Raw genomic sequence first — 20,621 nt, forward strand, 5'->3', positions numbered from 1 at the left:
TATGGAGGTGATGTGTCATATTGGTGCACATAACAAAATTCATTCCACACATGGGTGGGGAAAAATTAAAGGGAACACTGGAACCCAGGGTAGAGGGAGACTGAGTTCCCCTTCAGGCCACCAACAAAAGGTCCAGGGCCCTCACCAGGCAAGGTTCATGAGGTCTAGGGGGTCTAGAATCTCGCTTTAGTCCTACCTAGTACATGGCTGCTGGACTGTCACTAGACTGGACTCAATTTTACCTCAAAGGGGTGAGACTAAAAAGTGACCTGGCTGGAGGGCAGAGTCACAAGACAAAGCAGGCTGACTGGAGGTATATCTACACAGGCATGAAAGATGCATGGCACGGGAGCAGCTGGCCCTGGTCCACTGACTCTGAGTCAGAGGGCTAAAAATTGCTGTGTTCATGTTCAGGCTTGAGCCTGAGCTCTGGGACCCTCCACCCCTACATGATCCCAGAGCTTGGGCTCCAGTTTGAGCCCGAAAGTCTACACCGCAGCTTCACAGCTCCAGAACCCGAGCCTTGCAACCTCAAGGCAGCTGACCCAGACCAGCCACAGGTTTTTTTTTGTAATCCCTGTGAAGACCTGAACGGTGGGTGGGTCAACAAGGCTATGGAGAGGAAAACCTTGACACCGCCACATCCAGCCACAAGATGGGTACACTGGCTAGTGAGTCACTTTGTCACAGTCTGAATCAAGGACAAAGCTACACAAGTTTCTGAGAAGCTTACGTTATAGGTAAGGCCCTGTAAAAATCACAATTTCACAGGTGGCACAGAAATTGTGAAAATGCCCTCAAACTATAATCTTTAAAAAAAATTAAAAGCAAATGTCTACAAAAACTCTTTAATACAAAAAATTAACCTGGCTAGTCAATTTCAAGAACAGAAGGAATTGTACAGGTAATGTCAGTCAATTTTGACTAAGGTTACTTGTAAAATTCATTCCATCTTTAGCCCTAATTACAGGACATTAAGACAACATTTTCAATTGCCAGATGCCTACTTGATGCTACCTCTTGGACTTTTATTTCTTGGCTCTGACACCACCACCAGGGTAGTGGCTCATCATCAGAATCCTGAGATATCTATCTAGCTCAATTTCCCCATGTTGTACTTTTTACCTTTAGGGGATAAGAGTAAAATGGTAATTTTTTACATTAGGTAAAGCATTTTAGTTGCTATTTAAGTAATCTGTGTAGCACCCTCTAGTGGTAAAATGTATAAACTACCTTTTTTTTTATTAAACCCCTCTGCCAAGTGTTCAAACGTCATTTTATCAGTAAGAGACCATACATACTAGAGAATCAACAAAGATTTTAAAGTAATAATTTGTCGGTTGTGTCAAATTTTAAAACAGTTTGTAAAATTTCATTGATATATCTAATACTTAATATGTATTGTTCAGTTAAACATAAGGAATCTTAACAGTAATATCCATTACAAACACTGAGAATACAAAACCCACAATACCAGATTAAAGAAAAATTCAAAATCTTAAAAAAACAAAAACACCTGAGTCAAGCATATTGTTTTGTTTGTAGGCAGAATACGTAGCGAGAACAAATTTCAATTGTATTTGACTAGATTTTAAAATCCTGATCATTGGCACAAATTAAAAATACTCCTTTATACTAACATACCAATAACCCCCAAATGACTCTGATGTTAGTCCTAACTTATTCCCCATATAAATTGAGTGTTCTCACTTAAAGGTATGAAAAAAAATACAAAAGATTAAAGGAAGTATTTTTGCTAATATAATTAGATTATCTTTTTGCACTAATGTTTCCCTCATCTATCATTTTGATCTCCAATATTTGGACTTGGGAGGACAGAAAAAGATTAAACTATTAAACTCATTCTCCCAGACTATGTCAAACTGCACATTTGTTGACAACACTTAATTGTCCATCTGAAGATATGAACCTGAAGCCCATTTTCAGAAATATGTAGTATTGCTTTAAAATGCAGAGTCAGTGGAAGTTTTCAGAGAAAAGTTTAAAAGAACTGCTAATTATTGACTGAAATGACTGACATTGTGCAATACTGCCTAAGAAACTGTCCATGTTTGCGTCTACTTTGCTATTTCCCTTTAGGGTCAGTGTAAATGAGCAGAATGTGTCTAAAAGTGAGAGATTATTTCATACCGCAATTCTGCAGATGAATCTACAGTTACTAAGTATTAATAAGCCAGGAAGAGCAACAATCTGTTGGATTTTCAATACTGCAGCCATCATCACTTCACAGCAACTCCTGCCAAGTTTGAGACTATCTGGGCTGAGGCAAGCTATTACACAGTAATTGCTATAAAACAGAGAAGAGTGGGAGACTGAGGGTGAAATGATCAGGAAAATCCATCAGTTCTTTATCTCAAAAATAAGGCAAGAGAGTCGTGCTTTGTGAAATGGCCAACAGGAGTGCTAATTCTTAATAAACCAAGAGCATATGTAAAGCATATCTAGCCTCCTTTATGCTGATAATCATTTATAGTAAAAGTGCTCCTCTAATAAACAGAGGATTTAATAGGGCAAGAATGCATTTGCAATAGAATGTGCTAGAAACTTGTTGGTTTCAGCTGAAAGCTCAGATTCTTAAAAAAAGGGGGTAAAACTGGAATGGTGGGATTTGAAATTTTAATCTCATGCATGATGTTCCCTGACCCTTCTTACCTACCTAGTTCAAGTTGATGTTTCAATGGGATTTAAGAAAAATGTAGGAAATAATTTCTCAGTATAATATTTATTAAATGACTTCAAACATAATTAAACAAAAAAGTGTAAGAAGCTTTTTTAAAAAACAACACTTAAATAACATGAAATGGAAAACATATTAGAGTTAAAGTTTGGTCTGATTTTTTCCTTACACATACTTGTTCGCTCCATCTTGTTCAACCAAGAGGAAACACTTTCCAAGAAGAAGTATATTTTTTATACTTTGATACTTACTTCTGACTGAGGAGATACAGATACTGAGTGCTGATCTGTAGTGGCTTGTGGAATGGGACCATTTGTAACACTGTTCATATTTGCACTCGATACTTCAAATTTGACATCTTCTAAGCCGGGAATAGATGACAACTAAATGCAGAAGATAATTTTCAAATAAACTGAGCGTAACATCTTAAGTTTAGCCGATAACATGTATTCCCATCACCTAGAAGTCAGCACATACACCAGTCTAGCAAGGAATTCAATGGATAGTACCCATGTCAGCAAGATAATAGTTTTGGATTTCTTCATTCAGGCCTGGTCTACTAGAGTTGTGTGAAATTTTTTAGACAAACAGTTGATTTGCAAAAAGTGTGTTTCATTTGACTCAAAATTATGGTAAATCCATGTCAAGTTCACAATTATTTTGGCCTCAAAAATATTTTTCAGGACTTAGATACTGAGTGGTGGTGCCTCTCTTCTAACTTTTAACCCAGTGGTTAAAGTAGTCACCTGAGATATGAGAGACTCAAGCTCAATTTGCCCCTCTGCTAGAGGGGGAGAAAGGATTTGAACTGGAGTCTCTCACATTACAGGTGAGTGCCTGAGCCACTAGGCTACAAGATATTCTGAGGCCGGTCTCAGGGTCTCCTATTGAAACTGTTCCACTATATATAAACAAACAAACACTGGAGAAAGGACTTGAACATCCTAAGTGAGTACACTAATCGCCAGGCTAAAGAGTCATTCTGGTTCTCTTTCCTTGGACCAGTAACTACTCAAGGTCATTTATAATGGCAATATGTAGTCATTCATGATTGCTTAGATTCTGCAGATGTTGACAGCATTGGATATTCATCCAGGACAACCCTCCTACTCAGCCTGTACAAGCAGGATTTTTCAATGCTTCTATTTCACAACCGCCAAGAAAGATAAATATATAGATGCATGGGAACCTTCTGCTTCCATTTAAACTTTTGCACTTTGAAGTTTGAGTTAATTCCAAACAGAGGGCCTCCTCCTAGTGAAATCAAGGGGAGTTCTGTTACTAATGTCACCAGAAGCAGGTATATATTTGTAAGTAGATGACTACAAAGCTGTATCTTTTGGTCATACAGGATACATGTTTTCATCCAAATTATATATCTGCCTTAAATTTGACATAGTTCAGGTTATACTTTTAATTAAAGCTTTATAAGCCATCTAGTTACTTAAAAATAACTTTTTACTTTATGTGGAAGTTGGTGGAAACACATCCAACCATAAACAAACTAATCCACCAAGGTCTAGTGACATTAACCCCAAGACCTTTACTTTAAAGTAGATATAACAGCTAACAGAGTTAGTGTGGTATGTGCAGTTTAGGAGCAAATTACTTATTGTAATAAAGGATAAAATTATATTTAATCTTTCCCTCCTCCAAACGAAGAAAAACTTAACAGAAGAGAGTACTAAGGATAAAACCAACATCACTTTCTACTACATGCTGCCTGCTCCTTTGTTCCGTGTTCCACAGCTGTTTAAACTGTACAGTAAGTGGTAAAGCATGAGAAAGTAAAGAGTTTGCAGTAAGTTTTGATTTAGCTTGAGCTATAATTTAAAGTTGTCATTCTGACAATTTATTTTAATACATTAAATTCCATTACAGCACAGTTCTGATGACAATTGTACTTCAGTGCAAAAGTCTGCTAATTATAAGGAAGTTAGACTTTGAGCATCATAAACAAAAACCACCAAAACACATCTATATATACATACACACCTTTGCATCCAAAATGTTAAGTGTCGTTTCAATTTGTTGGATACGGAGAGAGAGAGCTGACAACTTCTAGGAGAGAAAAAAAATTAAGACATAACAGCACTATTCAATGCCCTTTTAAAATCCAAAACTGGCGATGGTAAATCAAGGAACATGTAGATAAACAAGAAATATACTTCTGTCCTCAGCCTATTGAAGATGCAAAATAAGTGATATGGCAACCCTTGTTAGAACAAGAATGAAGTGTGCTAACTGTACACCATTAGACACTGCTTCATGTTGATTCCTATATAGCATGTGTTGGCATTAAAGTAATTTCACTACCTACAGCTCTTTCCCCATTAATAGCAATGCTGCCAACAGGCAGTAATGGGTATATATAGAGAGTCTACATGCAAATGAGAATAATAGTTAATTGAATCTTACTCAGGGTATTGGGGTAATGAAGTAGGCATACTGTATCCTCAAAGTTGCTTGCTTCAAAGAACTTATATCAAAAATGTGAAAGATGAGAAGCATATATAAGTAACTGACATACAAGGAGGGACTAGAGGAGAAAAGAGACAAATCAGAAAAAATACAGGGAAGTGAATGGGAGTCATTGACAGTCAAAACCATTGGTAAGCCAGAACAAACTAAAACCTCACCATGCTCCAGTTCCATCTCACAAGCAATTTTTGTATAAGGTTCTTTTAAAATGTAACTTATATTTAACAAAAAATTAATCCACAAGAACTGTCACTTCTTTATCTAACCATTGCCATATCTAGCCAGACCATCGTAAAGTTGGGTAGCAAGTATGTAGCATTTTGACTGCCTTCTGGCATGCTAGCAAGATTCTGCCCAGCTCATAAGCAGAACTTTAAAACCTCAGAAAATGGCAATCCTTGCCAACGCTTTAGAGAAACAAAGAGGGGCAGAGTGAGACAAAAATTACAGTATCTTGACTTGTTTACAGATGAGTCTTTGCTCTTTACAATAAGTTAATCTACTATTTAGGGAAAAAACAAGCCACAATCATACATAATATTACACATCTTGTTTAATTTGACAAAAGCCAGGAAATTCAAATTAAAGACAGTATCAGATTCAACTCTGAATTTCCTGGCTTTTGTCAATTTACGTTGGGGCCTTTACATTTAATATAGTTTTTGTACTTAATAAAAAAATGAATTTATATTTCAGAAAATACATATTTTAAACCGTGGGTAAATATGTAGTTTGTGCATGAGACTTAACAGTTTTTGTGTGTGCTGATTAAATATATAGTTCTGTTTTGGAAAGTGTGTATTTAATAGGCATCCTAAGGAGATATTGAGGTCCTATGGCTTCACGGAAATCTCATAGATTTTGGAGTACTGACAAAAATTCTATTGAGGTAGTCAAGCTGCCACAAATACCAAGAGCTTCTTCTGCTAAAAATCCAGAATTATGTTTAGTTTCTCCTCTTCAACTCTTTATGCTGGCACAGTAGCCAAATATTACATTTAAAGAGTCAGGTGGATGATTCAAGGCAGCCTTAATAGATTACAGAATCTTTCATATCTGTATTAGTCAAACTGGATTTGACTAAATTGTTACCACTGATAAGATTGTTTGGTACTCTAAAGCAAGCTAAAGGACAATCACAAAAAAGTTACTACTGACACCCTCAGCAAAAATGAGGCGGCAAGAAAGCACATTGAGACTGAACTAACATCTCATCTTCAGAAGAAGCCCTTTCAGAAGGAAGACAGCTTGCATGGTGCTGCCTGTGACTAATCAGAAAAACTTTCTTGTGCTGTCAATAGGGAACATTTTCATAGGCACTAAATTCACCTTAAAAACCTGTCACTGTCCGCTGGTTTTAGCACTTTGAAATAAAAGAAATTAAAAACTGGCCCACATTATGCACTAACTACATGTCAATTTTTTTTTAAATCAAAGTAATTTTAAAACTATAGGACAAAAAAGCATCTTAAATAATTACCTTCTTTAAAAAATGGAGTCAGAAGGAGCGAGAGAGAGAAGCAAGTCAAAAGTTGGATAATTTGGTGATAGTGGATAATTACATTATTCAGCTATGAAGAAGGATCAGATTTATGAAATGGACCCAGTGCCCCTGCTTCAAATAAGCCACAGCAAATGTTTAATGGCTGAGCCATGCTGAAGAAGGTAATGCTGAAAATCCATCATCTTCCTCCTTACTCCCAGTTTCTTGGTAATGTACTATGCATATGTCTAATGTAGGAGCAGGATTTTATAATGTCCCATGAGAATTAATGTATGATTTGATTTCATCCTGTCAGCCTCCCTTTTTGAATAGCAGAAAGGAATGACAAAGCAAAACAATCCTTATGGTCACCTGTTTGTTTTAGGATAAGTTATAATGTCTACTATGGTTTCCTATATGTATTACAAATTAGGCACTCTAGTTAAATATACATTTCTTTGTTTTAAGGTTTTAGTAAGCAAGAGACAGGATCTTGTATTGTATTTATGTTAAGGAGATTAGAGGAATGTTGAGGGCCTGAAGCCCCAATGTGAATGGTTTTAGTTATAAGATTTAGCAAGGTTTGATTTACAATGTATTCTGCTGAATATACAGTACTGCTGTCTGTATACCTTTGAAGGTTTCTGTAAGAGATTGTTTGTGTGAATGAGGAATGCATGCATCAGGAAAAGATAAGGTGTGAAAGCCATCACAAAAGTCCAGATGGTCAAGAAAAAGTGAGAGACTTGGAAAGACCAGGAGACAATCAGAAAACATCCATTGTATCCGATGCTAAACGTGTTAGCAGCAATGACGACCTCAGAGGTGAGGCAGGCACCCCTGAAGGCGAGACAACAAATAGAAGATAACAATGGGAAGCCTGACAATAACCATCAAATGATAACAGCACTTAAGGACTAATGATTAGAGGATGACATTGCAAAATGCATGGACTCAAATGGGAATTGCGACCGACAAGAGTCCAGCTCCTCACTTGTGCTCAATCTAACTGGCCATTAGCAGGCCTGCAGCCCGGGCTGGGGCTCCAGCTATCTCTGCCACCCGGTCCTTTAAATAGCTGCCAGAGCCCTATGCATTCATCAGGGCTCAGCGCTATTTAAAAGGTCTGATGCCTGCAGCCAGCTCTGCCCCCTGCCCTGTCTCCAGCCTGCCCAAAGCCAGCCAGCCCTTCACACACCCCTGCCAGCCCTGCACCCCTGCTCTGTCTCCAGCCTGCCTGAAGCCAGCCAGTCCCACAATCCTGTCTCCAGCCCTGACAATCCCTGCTGCACTTGCCTTGCCTGCAGCTAGACCCTACCTCCAGTCAGCCCCTGCCCTGCCTCCAACCAGCCCCCATGTCCACTGCTGCCCTGCAGTTCCCAGGGCAGTAACCCTGCATACCTGCCTCAATGAGGAATCAACAGCATATATGAATCAATGTACATAATATATAATTTTATTATTTATATAGTTATGGAAAGTAAATAATAGAAGGAAGAAATGAAAGGCTTTTTGCCCTGGCCATTAGATTGACGTGGGCTACAACAGACTGGTAACTATAAACATCAACTGGCGGGGGAGGGGGGGGGGGAAGGGAGGGAGAGAGAGAGAGAGAGAGAGAGAAAGTGTGTGTGTCTAAAAAGCATATGCTAACTGTTGTATTTTCAATAAATGCAGTGTTTTTGCCTTCTCCTATAAAAGATCCCATGTGCTTTGTATAGCATAACACTAAGCTGTAGCTCACGAAAGCTCATGCTGAAATAAATTTGTTAGTCTCTAAGGTGCCACAAGTACTCCTGTTCTTTTTGCGGATACACACTAACACGGCTGCTACTCTGAAACTAATCCTACACTATCCTCAGACTCCCAGACCAAAAAAAAACAAAACAAAAAACAAACCCCCCAGTAAAGCATAGAATGACACCAAAAAACCTAATCTGACATTTTTATTAGACTTTTGATTGAGGTTAAATGGACTGAGATATTTATTTCACAACTTTCACATCTCCGCACGACCACCACCACTAATGTTTAACAGGTACTTCTGTTGGCAGATTCTGCTAAAAGAAAAAGGAACTGAATGGGCATACAGAATGAAGTACCCTCTCAACCTGTGCTGGTCTCGCTATTTTATGGTTGAAACACATTGATAAGGTAGGAGATTTTGCATGCATTTGTATCATACCTGCTTTGTGGAAGAGAACAGTCTCTAAGACTATCAAATCATGTAAAATGTCCAAACTTCAAGACATAAAAATGGGCTATTGGCTTAGTAAAATTAGAGGTTTCTCTTACACAGGTGAAGAAATCTGCATTAGTCCACTTACTCAGCCTAAACCTTAAGTGGGGAGTGGACTAATCCTTTCAACTCCAACTAATATGCATGGTCAACTGGCACTGAAAGATGCAAAAAAACCGAGCAATACTATACTAGTATATGTTTATCCATGTGAAGACTGATGCAAAGTGATGCAATATGAACATACCTCTTCACAAACAGTAGAAAAGCGGTTAAGGAACTGCACTGTGTGAACCACAAACTGGTTTAGAAATGCCACAGTTCTTTTCTGCTGAATAGCTGGAACCTGTAACAAGATTAAATTAAAATGAAGACAAGTGCAAAGTACTTCACTTTGTAAAGAAAAATTAAATGCAAAACTACAAAGTGGGAAATAACTGGGTAGGTGGTAGTACTGCTGAAAGATGTGCAGGTTATAGTGGATCGCAAATTGAATAAGTCAACAAGGTGATGCAGTCATGAAAAAGCTAACAACATTAACAGGAGTGCTGTATGGAAGACACAGGAGGTATGTGACCCATTCTACTTGGCACTCGGAACACACACTCAACTTGAGAACCGTGTCCAATTTTGGGTATCATGCTTTAGGGGATGTGGACAAATTACAGAGAGTCCAGAGGAGAGGACCAAAAGTGATAAAAAGTTTAGAAAACCTGATCATAAGGAAAGTTTAAAAAAATGGGACATGTTGAGTCTTGAGAAAAGAAGAGCGAGGGGGGACGTGATAACATATTTGAAGACAGTTAAGGGCTGTTATAAACAGAACTGATCAGTTGCTCGCTGTGTACACTGAAGACAGGACAAAAAGTCATGGGCTTAATCTGCAGCAAGGAAGATTTAGATTAGGGGTTCTCAAACTGTGGGTCAGGACCCCAAAAAAGGCCAAGGCTGGTGTTAGACTTCTTGCTGGGGCCTAGAGGCGAGGCTGAATCTGAAGCCCCACCACCCAGGGCTTCAGCCGAAGCCTGAGCCCCACCATCTGGGGCTGAAGCCCAATGGCTTCAGCCCTGGGAAGGGGGCTAAGGTTATATGTCCCCTGCCCAGGGCAGAAGCCCTTGGGTTTCAGCTTTGCCCGCCCCTCCACCCCCACCCGGACTCAGGCTTCAATCCCACCCCCCGGGATCATGTACTAATTTTTGTTGTCAAAAGGGGGTCATGGTGAAATGAAGTTTGAGAACCACTGGATTAGACATAGTTAAGCTAAGAAATAGGCTTCCAAGGGAGGTTGTGGAATCCCCATCATAAGAGGTTTTTAAGAACAAGTTAGACAAACATGTCAGGGATGGTTTAGGTTTACTTGATCCTGTTTCAGTGCAGGGCACTAGACTTGAGGACTTTGAGGTCTTTTCCAGCCCTACATTTCTATGATTCCATACTCAACAGATCAGCCAATATTCTCATAACTCCTAGCATTAGAGAAAGCAAAGTGTTTAGATTTGAGATGGTATCCAGCATTAGCTTTAGCTCCAATAGCATGACATGGCAACCATTAAGGTCTTGTTATACACTAACTAGAAGCGGGAAAGAGGCATGAAGATAATCGGAATGGTGTGATTTTAATAGCCTGTATTTCACAAACACAACAAGAAATGAATGCTATGTAAATCATTAGAAACACATTCCCAGCTTCTGAATGGGGTTGTATAGAATCTATATAGCCCTGATGACTCAACACACAACATTTTTTGAATGGCCACTGATTTCTCACCCATGTATTCTCTTGGGTCCAGGACCTAAAATAGCAAGCCTTAAGACAGTGCAATATTGTAACCCAGTGGATAGTATTTCTATAGTATCAGAGAGGTAGCCGTGTTAGTCTGGTTCTGTAAAAGCAGCAAAGAGTCCTGTGGCACCTTATAGACTAACAGACGTTTTGCAGCATGAGCTTTCGTGGGTGAATGCCCACTTCGTCGGATGCAAGCATTCACCCACGAAAGCTCATGCTGCAAAACGTCTGTTAGTCTATAAGGTGCCACAGGACTCTTTGCAGTATTTCTATAGTGAGACAAGCTGCCTCACCTGTATGTGACTCAGCAGCTGGGCTTAAATTGCCCTTAAAAAGACACTGAGTATTTGTAATAGAATAGTTTTGTTATAAACAAATGAAAAGGTTTACAAAGTTTGTTTAGCCACATTATTAATGGTCATTATCTTTCACAAGAACAGGAATCTTTTTCTTTTTAGATACCACACAGAAATACATTGGATACCAAAGTGAAGGAGCAGGGAGAACAGAAATGGCCTGATACTGCTAGTTGGGGAGGAACTGCTCCAACTCACAGATTTTAGCTGGCAATGAGCACAGAGGAATGACACAGGACATTGTGCAGGTGTGCTTCCCAAATAGTTTGCTACTATAGTTATTTGCCACGGAGTTTAATGACGGAAATGCAAACCAATGCAGGAGATTTCCATCGGGAAATACATAGTTTGAGGTCAATATTACTTCACTGGCTTGGCACACTACATACCTACTACATACCTGCTGAAGTAGAATATGCAAAAGAGTCATGTCTGCATCCTGCACAGAAGTGCAACCACGATTCCCGAACGTTTCCCTCGTGCAAGGATTTAAAAGACTTTCACCTCATATACATCTCGGGGGGGGGGAGCGGGGGAAGAGTCACAGAGAAAACACCAGCGACTCGCTCGAGGTGACTCTCAGGCTCCTGCTTTACAACTGAGGCTCAACTCCCCCCTCCCGTCCCGCAAGGGAAACAGCCCCCGGTGCGGGGAGTGCGAGACGAGAACCACCATCGATCCGTCAAACTGAGCCCCTCCCGCGGAGCGCTGCGCTGGTGGGGCTGGGTAGGGCGCTCCCCAGCGAGGCTCACACGCGAGGCCGAGGGGAGCGGGCCCCAGGGGAAGGGCCCCCGCGCCGGGGAAGCTGAGGTGAGGGCAATGGGGGAGGCCATACCTTGGTCAGGTCGATGCCAGAGCCCACGAGGGGCAGCCCATCCTCATCCATCCCCTGCGGCCAGAGCAAGCGATACCCCCACCAGACCCCAGCCCGGAAGTCTCCGGCACTCCGTACCGAGGTTGAGCTCTACCCCCGGATACAAAACTTACTCTACAGGGCATGGCCGGACGCCCCTAGAGAAGGGAACCGGTGTTCCGGCGCATGCGCATAGGCAAGCGGAGAACGCGGAAGACCCTCGGTCGCCCTACTGCATCATGGGAGTTGTAGTTCGACGGGGCGGGAGCGGCTCTGGCGCTAGGGCGGGTTTCTCTCCCTGTGCTCAGCCAGTGCGTGTCTAGAGGCGACTGGCTCGCCCGCCTGCGGGTGCATGTCCCGCCCCTCCCGCCCTCCTTGGCCTTCGCCTGGGCGCTCCCACGCCCTCGCTTGCCTGCACAGGTTGTGGGTAGCGGGGCTCTGTGAGCCCAGGGGACCCACCCCCGCCCCTCCCAATTTTATTCCAATTCCATTTTGTAGCAAAACGAGCCTTCTCCAGCACCACCATAGTAGCTGTCATGGGGTGATAACCGAGGGTGACCAAGTGTCTGGTTTTTGACCAGAACACCCGGTCGAAAAGGGATCCTGGTGCTTCTGGTCAGCACCACTGAGCGGCCCGTTAAAGGTCCAGTCGGCAGGGCTGTGGCGCTAAGGCAGGCTAATCCCTAGCTGTCCTGGCTCCACACTGTGCCCTGGAAGTGGCCAGCAGGTCTAGGTGACTAGCGGCTTAGGTGTGGGGAGGGCGGGCAAGGGCTCCATGCACTGCCCCCACCCTAAGCACCAGCTGCTTGTTAGTTGCAAGGGAAAAAGCATCATACTACTGCTATAGCTACCAAGATGCTCACCAATTACTTTGCCCGATCTGCTCACAAGCATGTGTGTCACGCTTTGGACTTTGGAGTCACTCCAAAATACACAAAAAGAGCATGAAAATGTCATTGTCAAACCAATGGACTATACACACGTTTCAAGACACATACTGGGTTTCTTCAGCATTTCTTCGAAATCTTGGACTGACAACAAATGTATGACACCTCCACAACCAAGCAAGGCCATTCTGATGCTTATTATTAATTATCCTGAGTGAATAATAACTTTTTTAAAACCATAACAACATTAACTTTAAGAGCATAAACCAAATAAATAAAATCCCACAGTCCTTTACAGAGCTATAACTCCAGCTACTTAACTACCACACAAGTACAAGGGACTGAGTAATTCTGCACAGTAGGCTTTTTAAAGTGAAGTGGGGTGGGGGAAAGACACACAGGCCCCTATGCAGCAGTCCATCCCTAGTCAGCAAAGCACATAAGCACATGATAAACTGTAGACCCATGTTTAAATCCCATTGACCTCAACAGGATGCAATCACACTTTTAAGATTAAGCATTTGCTCAGTTGCTTTGCTGAATAGAAAGGACTTAAGCGCACATGTAAATGCTTTGCTGCATTGGGAATAGCAGCAGCATACCTCTATACAAACTCTTTGCCTCTGACCAGACCAGAAAAATTGAAAAGAGTTCAGAACAGAGCAATAAGAATGATCTGAAGTCTGGAAAACCTGCCTTACAATAAGAGACTTAAGAAGCTCAATCTGTTTAGCTTATCCAAAAAACGGCTAAGGAGTGACTTAATCTTGGTCTACCAGTACCTACCTGGGTGAGAGATTTCTGATAGTAGATGGCTTTTTAATCTAGCAAAATCATAATGAGATCCAATGGAAGCTAAAGATAGACAAATTCAAATGAAATAAGGAACAACACCATTAAACAGTGGCATTAACTAACCCTTGGAACAATTTACCTAAGAATGCAGTAGATCTTCCATCACTTGACGTCTTTAAATCAGGATTGGATGTCTCTTTAAAAGATGTGTTCTAGCTCACTGTTTCTCAACTGGTGGGCTATTACCTCTATAGGGCTCAAGAAAGACACTGAAGGAGATCACAAGGTGCTGAAAATTTTAATACAATCTAAAGCAAAGAAATCTCACTCCCCCACTTCTTATACTCTCTTGCCCTCTAACGTCAAGTATTCTCTGTCAATCTGTCAAAATCTGCCCACAAATAAATTATATAGGCTTATTATGGTTATCATTGGTACATTTTTACTCTTACTTTTATAGTAAATGTAAGGAGGTCACAACGATGTTTAACATCAAATAAGGGATCGACACCCTGAAAGGCTTGAGAAACACTGGTCTAGCTCAAGCAGAAGTTATGCGTTTCATGCAGAAATTTTGGGGTGAAATTCTATGGCCTCTCTTATACAGGAGGTCAGACTAGATTATCATAATGACCCATTCTGGCCTCAAAAATCTATGAATTTGTGCTGTTGAATTCCTGGTCAAAAATCTTGGAAAAATAAAATTCTCTAGTCCTGATATTTAATTATGTCCATTTTCCAATCAGTCCACAGCACTGTCTATATTCGTCTTTGAGGTTGCAGAAGTGAACTGTTACATCTCTCATATTCTGGGAACTGTCCTGCCAAGGACAAAGTATGTGATGAGCTTGTTTTAATTTTATTTTTTCCAAATAAATTTAAATTTTCAGGGATCTACATTTCATCAGGCTAAACTAGGCCTTTGTTTTCCATATCTTTTAGTTGTGGGATAAGGCATTTTTTTCTCTATTGCTTAAATCTTTGAGCTGGTCCTGTAATTTCATCACAGTCTATTCCAGTTGTATAGTGCTGTGGGCACTGATCCAGGTCTTAACTTATGTGCCAGATAGTTGCTTTCTAACTTACTGGATAGATCAAGATTCCCCCTCCCCCATTTTTTGTATTACACCTCATTTAATTTTCTAAGCTAGAAAAATTGGTATCTAAAATAGCTGAAATTAGCAGAGATATCATTCATCAGACTTTATGCCAGCATGGCACAAAGAGCTGTGTGTCCTTCATATTTTCTCCTTCAACTTCTACAATGATCTGCTATTCATTTTCCCCCCTCCACTTTTCATATTTTCACTAACTCGAGGCCAGAAATTCTGCAGAGATATTCTAAGAAATATTATCTGCCCAGTTTTTACAAACAGGAAGAATCTATAGCTTATAAAATGGGGTTTAAATCAGGTCCAGTGGGTGATCTCTGAGCCCTCATGTCCTTCCTCAAACTGTGAAAAACATGACCTATGCCCTCCCACTGAGGTAAGTGCCACCCGGCCACAGCCTCACCCCAAACTCCTTCCCACACCTCAACCCCCTTCCCCAGGTCTGAACACTGTCCCACACCAAACTCCTTCCTCCCCCCCAACCCTCTGTCCTGCCCCTGAGCCCCCTCCTGCACCCCAAATTACCTCCCAAAGCCTGCACTCCACAGCCCCTCCTGCACCCCAACTCTCTGTTCCAGCCCTGAGCCCCCTCCTGCACCCCAAACACCTCATCCCTGGCCCCACCTCAGAGCCTGCACCCCCAGTCAGAGCCCTCACTCCCTCCCATACCCCACCCCTCTTCCTGAACTCAGAGCCCCCTACAGCATCCTGAACCCCTCACTTCTGGCCCCGCTGGAGCCTGCACCCCTAGCCAGAGCCCTCACTCCCTCCCACATCCTACCCCTCTGCCCCAGCCCAGTGAGGGTGAATGAGGGTGGAGGAGAGCAAGTGACGGATGGAGGGGGGAATGGAGTGAGCAGGGACGCAGGGAAGGTACGGGGCAGGGCAAGGGTGTTCGGTTTTGTGTGATTATAAAGTTGGCAACCCTAGCAGCGGCATGAGATTTGCGGAGGTTTAACCTCCTCCAGCCTCCATTACGTGCTGCCTATACCCTAGGTATTTCAAGTTGAATGGACACTTGGCAATTTCAAACTTCTCTTTCCTGTGCATCAGATCCCCAGCTGTATAATAGGGATAATGCCATCTCACTTCAGAAGGGGGTTGTGAAGATATATAAATATTTGTGAAGCAGTCAGAAACTAAAGTGATGAACACTATAGAGTATATTAATAATTTTGTATGTAGGGCAGGCTTTGGATGGCATGTGTGTAATAAGGCCTGTGTCCACATATTGAATGTGGAGAAAAAAATAAATATTGAGTATCTTCCCATTTACTGAAAGTGGCAGGGGTCTTATGAAAAAAATAGGATGTGATTGTGTAAATAAAGACTGTAACAAAATGCATATGCACAAGGCAGGCACAGTGAGGTTGCACAATAACTGACTTCTGGCATTTCTGAACTTTTGAGTGCTTTATTTTGCAAACTTAATGTTCTTCTAACAAGGTATTATTTATGTGATCATGTGTATAAACTGTAATGCCAGGTTCATTCAAATTTTAACAGCTGGATTCCATAATATTTTATCCCTAGTGAATTGAAAGGTAGTAAAAGCTGTATAGCTAATATCCTCCTGAAATACATCTTCTGTGTTGTTCAGCACCATTGTATTTGTGCAGAGGCCTTTGGCCCAATGCAGGAAAGTACATGTTGTTTTCTCTAACGTTCAAAAAGAAATAGCTCATTCCTTTGTGTGCATGTTTGTTTATGTTAGAGATAGGGAAAGAGTAGAGGTCATTGTTGTTATAATTTCTAAGACCTGACAATTTCAAACGTAATGATGCTCCCACCTGTTTATTCTTCTTCAAAAAATCCTTAAAGAATGTTTTAGAGGCTGCTTTTTTCACAGCAGTAGATTGGAAAAGTTGGTGGAGCTCTCTTTGGTAGAGATTGACTATCCTGGGGCTCTACTAAGCCAAGAGAGTAACATTATCTTGTACAAGATTCTGAAATGGGAATACCTTCCATTTACATTTTGAAAAAAATTGCAGGTTTACACTATATTCCTCATTAAACTTAGCTGAATCCTTACTTAGAGCTTCCTGCAATAACCTGTGGCCTTTACTGTACACCAGAGCTAAATGTTGTCAGAGGGCAAATTCAGAGCAGACACAGCAAAGGATGGGACTTATCGTACAAATATGGAAACATACATGGGCAGGGATGGTGTCCCTGGTCTCTGTTTGCCAGAAGCTGGAATGCGCAACAAGGAATGGATCACTTGATAATTACCTGTTTTAATCATTCCCTCTGGGGCACCTGGCATTGGCCACTGTCGGAAGACAGGATACTGGGCTGGATGTACCTTCGGTCTGACCCAGTATGGCCGTTCTTATGTTCTTATCCAAGGTAACTACAAAGTGTTTTGAAAAGGTTCTCAAGGCAAATAAATACATGATACAAGAATAAAAGCATCCCAGGAAATGCAGAATATCTATTTTTCCTACAAAGGAATTAGGAGGGCACTAAAAATACTTAGTTTTATTGTGTCTGCTTCATCTAAAGTAATATAACTGATTCTTGTACAGACAATCACATATTACTGCTACTGAGGCTACAGAAAGTGTGTCTGCTAGGCACTTACTATGAAAACACTTGCGCTTGTACTTAAGTTTACTCCTATGAGTAGTCCCACTGATTTCAATGGGACTACTCACAGAAGTAAACATAAGCACATATAGTGCTTGCAGGATGGGGCCTTGGTATGCAAATATAAAGGCTGATTAATTGAGTTCTCAGAAGTCAGAAAATGCAACTTAAGCTTTACCTGAATTCTTCCTTCTTGTGTGTATTCTTTAAAACATGTCCTGTTCTCTTTTTCTCATTGTTAAGGATATGACTTGGTCATGGAGGGCACATTAACAGATCTTTATGACTTCTTCGGCTTCAGCCCCTTGTGGCGGGGCTCAGGCTACAGCTTCTGACCTGCCATGACCATACCCCGATTTTGTACTTTTTTACCATAGTGCTCCATGAATTTTGCCTAATTTCACTGGGACAAAATCTTATCCATACTCATTGTAGGTGACTTGTCACTAAAATCTTTATGAACTCTCAAAATGCAAGTTGTAATAGCGTATACAAACTCACAAATAGTAATATAATGTACAGTAATATAGACTTCAGTCTTGGTTTAATTTATAAGCTTCAATGAGATCTACAAAGCAAGCTATGTTTTAAGAAAACTGGGTCAATGGTTTGTCAAGGTTTGGTAGGATATGTGCTATTCCCCGATTTTAATGGGCCACTTCACCTTGAATCGTCTCTTAGAAAAGTGTTAACTACTTATGTTAAACAATCTTTTCCACCTTGTATTTAGCTTTGGCACTTCTAAGGCTTTGTCTACACCAGCACTTTTGTGGGCAAAACTTTTGTTGGTCAGGGCTGTGAAAAAACAAACCCTGAACAACATACGTTTCACTGACAAAAGTGCTGGTGTTGACAGCGCTATGTTGGTGGAAGAGTATCTCCTACTGACATAGCTACCACTGCTCGTTGGGAGTAGTTTAATTATGCCGGTGGAAGAGCTCTCTCGCTGGCATACAGCAGCTACACAGTAGACCTTACAGCTGTGCCACTGTAAGGTCCATAGTGTAGACAGCCTAAGAACCTTTCCCAGACCTGAAGAAGAGCTCTGTGTAAGCTCAAAAGCTTGTCTCTTTCACCAGCAATAAAGGGTATTACCTCACCCAACTTGCCCATATTTAACAACCTCTTGGGAGGACCCCTATTTCTTTGCCAAAACCAGCAAATAGGCTTTCAAAAGGGTGAGCTCCACAGCTCTCTGACTCAGAGACTGGGCCATCTGGCTTCTTCATTCCTGTTTCTCTTTGTGAGTTCTCAACAGCGAGTCCAACTGAGTTCAAACTCTAGCTGAGACTTTTTTTTAACCTCTTCAGGGAGCTATGCAATTGGTAAGTATCTACAGTGACCCAGAGAAACTTTTTAAAAACAAAACCAGAATGCAGTGTCTGAGACTCCATAGGTTAGGATGGAAAGGCTAAGCTTAACAGAGTCTATACAGACAGAAACAAATGCCCTAGTATCCTATGCTCTCCCAGAATCCATCTTGGCTCTCTCCCTGTCTGTCTCCTTGTTTGACTTCCTGAGCGCTGTGTGTCTCTGGCAGCACCCCTAAAACACAGTTGCTGGACCTCTTCTGTTTTTGTTCCAAACTGCAGTCCTGGTGTTTCCACATCTCCTCCTTCTGGGGCTGCCAGGTATTAAGAGCTAATGTCCTGGGTGTAGAGCCTTTGATTCATATTTGGTGATTCCATTCAGTTCTTGAGGGCACGTTCTTACTAACTCAGACACGCTACTGACTCAGACATCCCAGCCCTTACCCCCTGTTCAGGGGAAGCAATTAATGCCTATATACCAGTGGCTAGTAATACAAAGTCAGTGGGTAAAATGAGTCACACATATTGGTCATTGACATATTACAAACATTCTCTCATTCTCCATTAAGCTGTAAACAGTTAAAGCTGAAAAGCCCAGAGTTTGATAAAGTCACAAATTTAGTCTTTTTTGATTCAGCCCAGTCAAACTCTTAGGACTCGTTCATATTAGGGAAATTTGCAGTAATGTAACTACATCAAGGTCATTTTACCAGAGCAAATCCATGCAGATATAGTCTGCTCATACAAAATGAGAATTACATCACTGCACCATGTCTACATTAAGGGTTTGCACCAGAGGAACTACACTGCCTTATTACACTAGTATGAATATACCTAATCTAGGCAAGCCCTAAATCTGAGCCAGGGTTAAATGTGATCAAAAGATGAAGTGTCTCACAGTATCCCCAAAGTCCTGGACCTTTCTAGTTTTTTATCAATCAAAAATTCAAACAACAAATTCTATTTAATGTGTTATAAACACATTTTACTTATTTCCTAGATCTCAATGAGCAATTAGTTCTGCTATTTTTGAGTTCTACATGCACATTTCATTAGAAGATAGAAGCAAGTTGGTGTTGGATTTAATATAATACAAACACAAGGGCAGTTTATTTTGTTTAAAGTTAAAAAAAAATTCCACTCTGAAAAGCCAAACCCTGGAAAATTTCAGTCCCAAAGGAATATGTTTCAAGAAGTCATTTAAAATCCCAATTGCTCATAATAGTTGGAACTCTATCTTAAATATAGTATGTGTTACCAGTGTATTTTTTGAGGAAGATGTTATCCAGAAGATGCCTAAAAGAACTCTTTTAAACTACCTTAACAGTAAAAAGAACAGGAGTACTTGTGGCACCTTAGAGACTAACAAATTTATTTCAGCATGAGCTTTCGTGAGCTACAGCTCACTTCTTCGGAAGTGAGCTATAGCTCACGAAAGCTCATGCTGAAATAAATTTGTTAGTCTCTAAGGTGCCACAAGTACTCCTGTTCTTTTTGCAGATACAGACTAACACGGCTGCTACTCTGATACCTTAACAGTGTACACTCTATGGAAGAAGAATGAATCTCCTTTAACAAAGAAATGTCTGTAGTTTAATGTTTCCAGACAGCACTGGGGAAACTAGTAATGATTGAGCTTCCAAAGCTTTAGATACTTAGTGAAACCTTATCTGAACTTCTTTGGTCTGCAAAATTGGACAAGAGATCTTGCAAGAATAGACTTTCTTGTGAGATTTCTAATACTTCCTGCTTATGGTCAGGCCAAAAATACTGCAAGGAAAGCTGTCTCAGAGCACTTCTGCTCCCAGCTGGAACCAGGAAGTACAGAGGGGAATGAAAATGAAATAAACATAGAAGCAGCAGGAAAATTATCCAAATATTTTCAAACCCTATTAAAAGGTGTTTTTTATTTTATCTGAACTAGTTCTTCCATCTCTAGGTCAAACTTTAAATACTAATTCCTACTAATAAGTAAAGAATGAATAAACTCCAGTGGAAAGATATATAATAAATGTGACATAATATCCAAGTT

General features: G+C 40.9%; 1 protein-coding gene across 5 annotated transcripts in view; it reads right to left on the reverse strand.

Annotated features, from left to right (window-relative positions):
* WASHC3 (WASH complex subunit 3) overlaps positions 1 to 12,054 on the reverse strand; it is a 34,104-nt gene extending 22,050 nt beyond the window's left edge. The window contains exons 1-4 of one of the 5 annotated variants that reach the window (XM_039520604.1): positions 11,879 to 12,054; positions 9,149 to 9,247; positions 4,694 to 4,756; positions 2,950 to 3,081 (exon numbers count right to left, since the gene is read on the reverse strand). In XM_039520604.1, the coding sequence (XP_039376538.1) occupies positions 2,950 to 3,081; positions 4,694 to 4,756; positions 9,149 to 9,247; positions 11,879 to 11,929 (345 nt within the window). In that variant the 5' untranslated portion in view covers positions 11,930 to 12,054. Of the gene's footprint in view, positions 1 to 2,949; positions 3,082 to 4,693; positions 4,760 to 9,148; positions 9,248 to 11,443; positions 11,570 to 11,878 lie in introns of those variants that run through there. The other 4 variants (XM_039520603.1, XM_039520602.1, XM_039520606.1 and 1 more) reach the window with 4 other exon arrangements.
* Positions 12,055 to 20,621: the final 8,567 nt, after the last annotated feature.

The sequence above is a fragment of the Mauremys reevesii genome, linkage group 1, assembly GCF_016161935.1.
Source record: "Mauremys reevesii isolate NIE-2019 linkage group 1, ASM1616193v1, whole genome shotgun sequence".
In the NCBI taxonomy this organism is placed as follows: domain Eukaryota; kingdom Metazoa; phylum Chordata; order Testudines; family Geoemydidae; genus Mauremys; species Mauremys reevesii.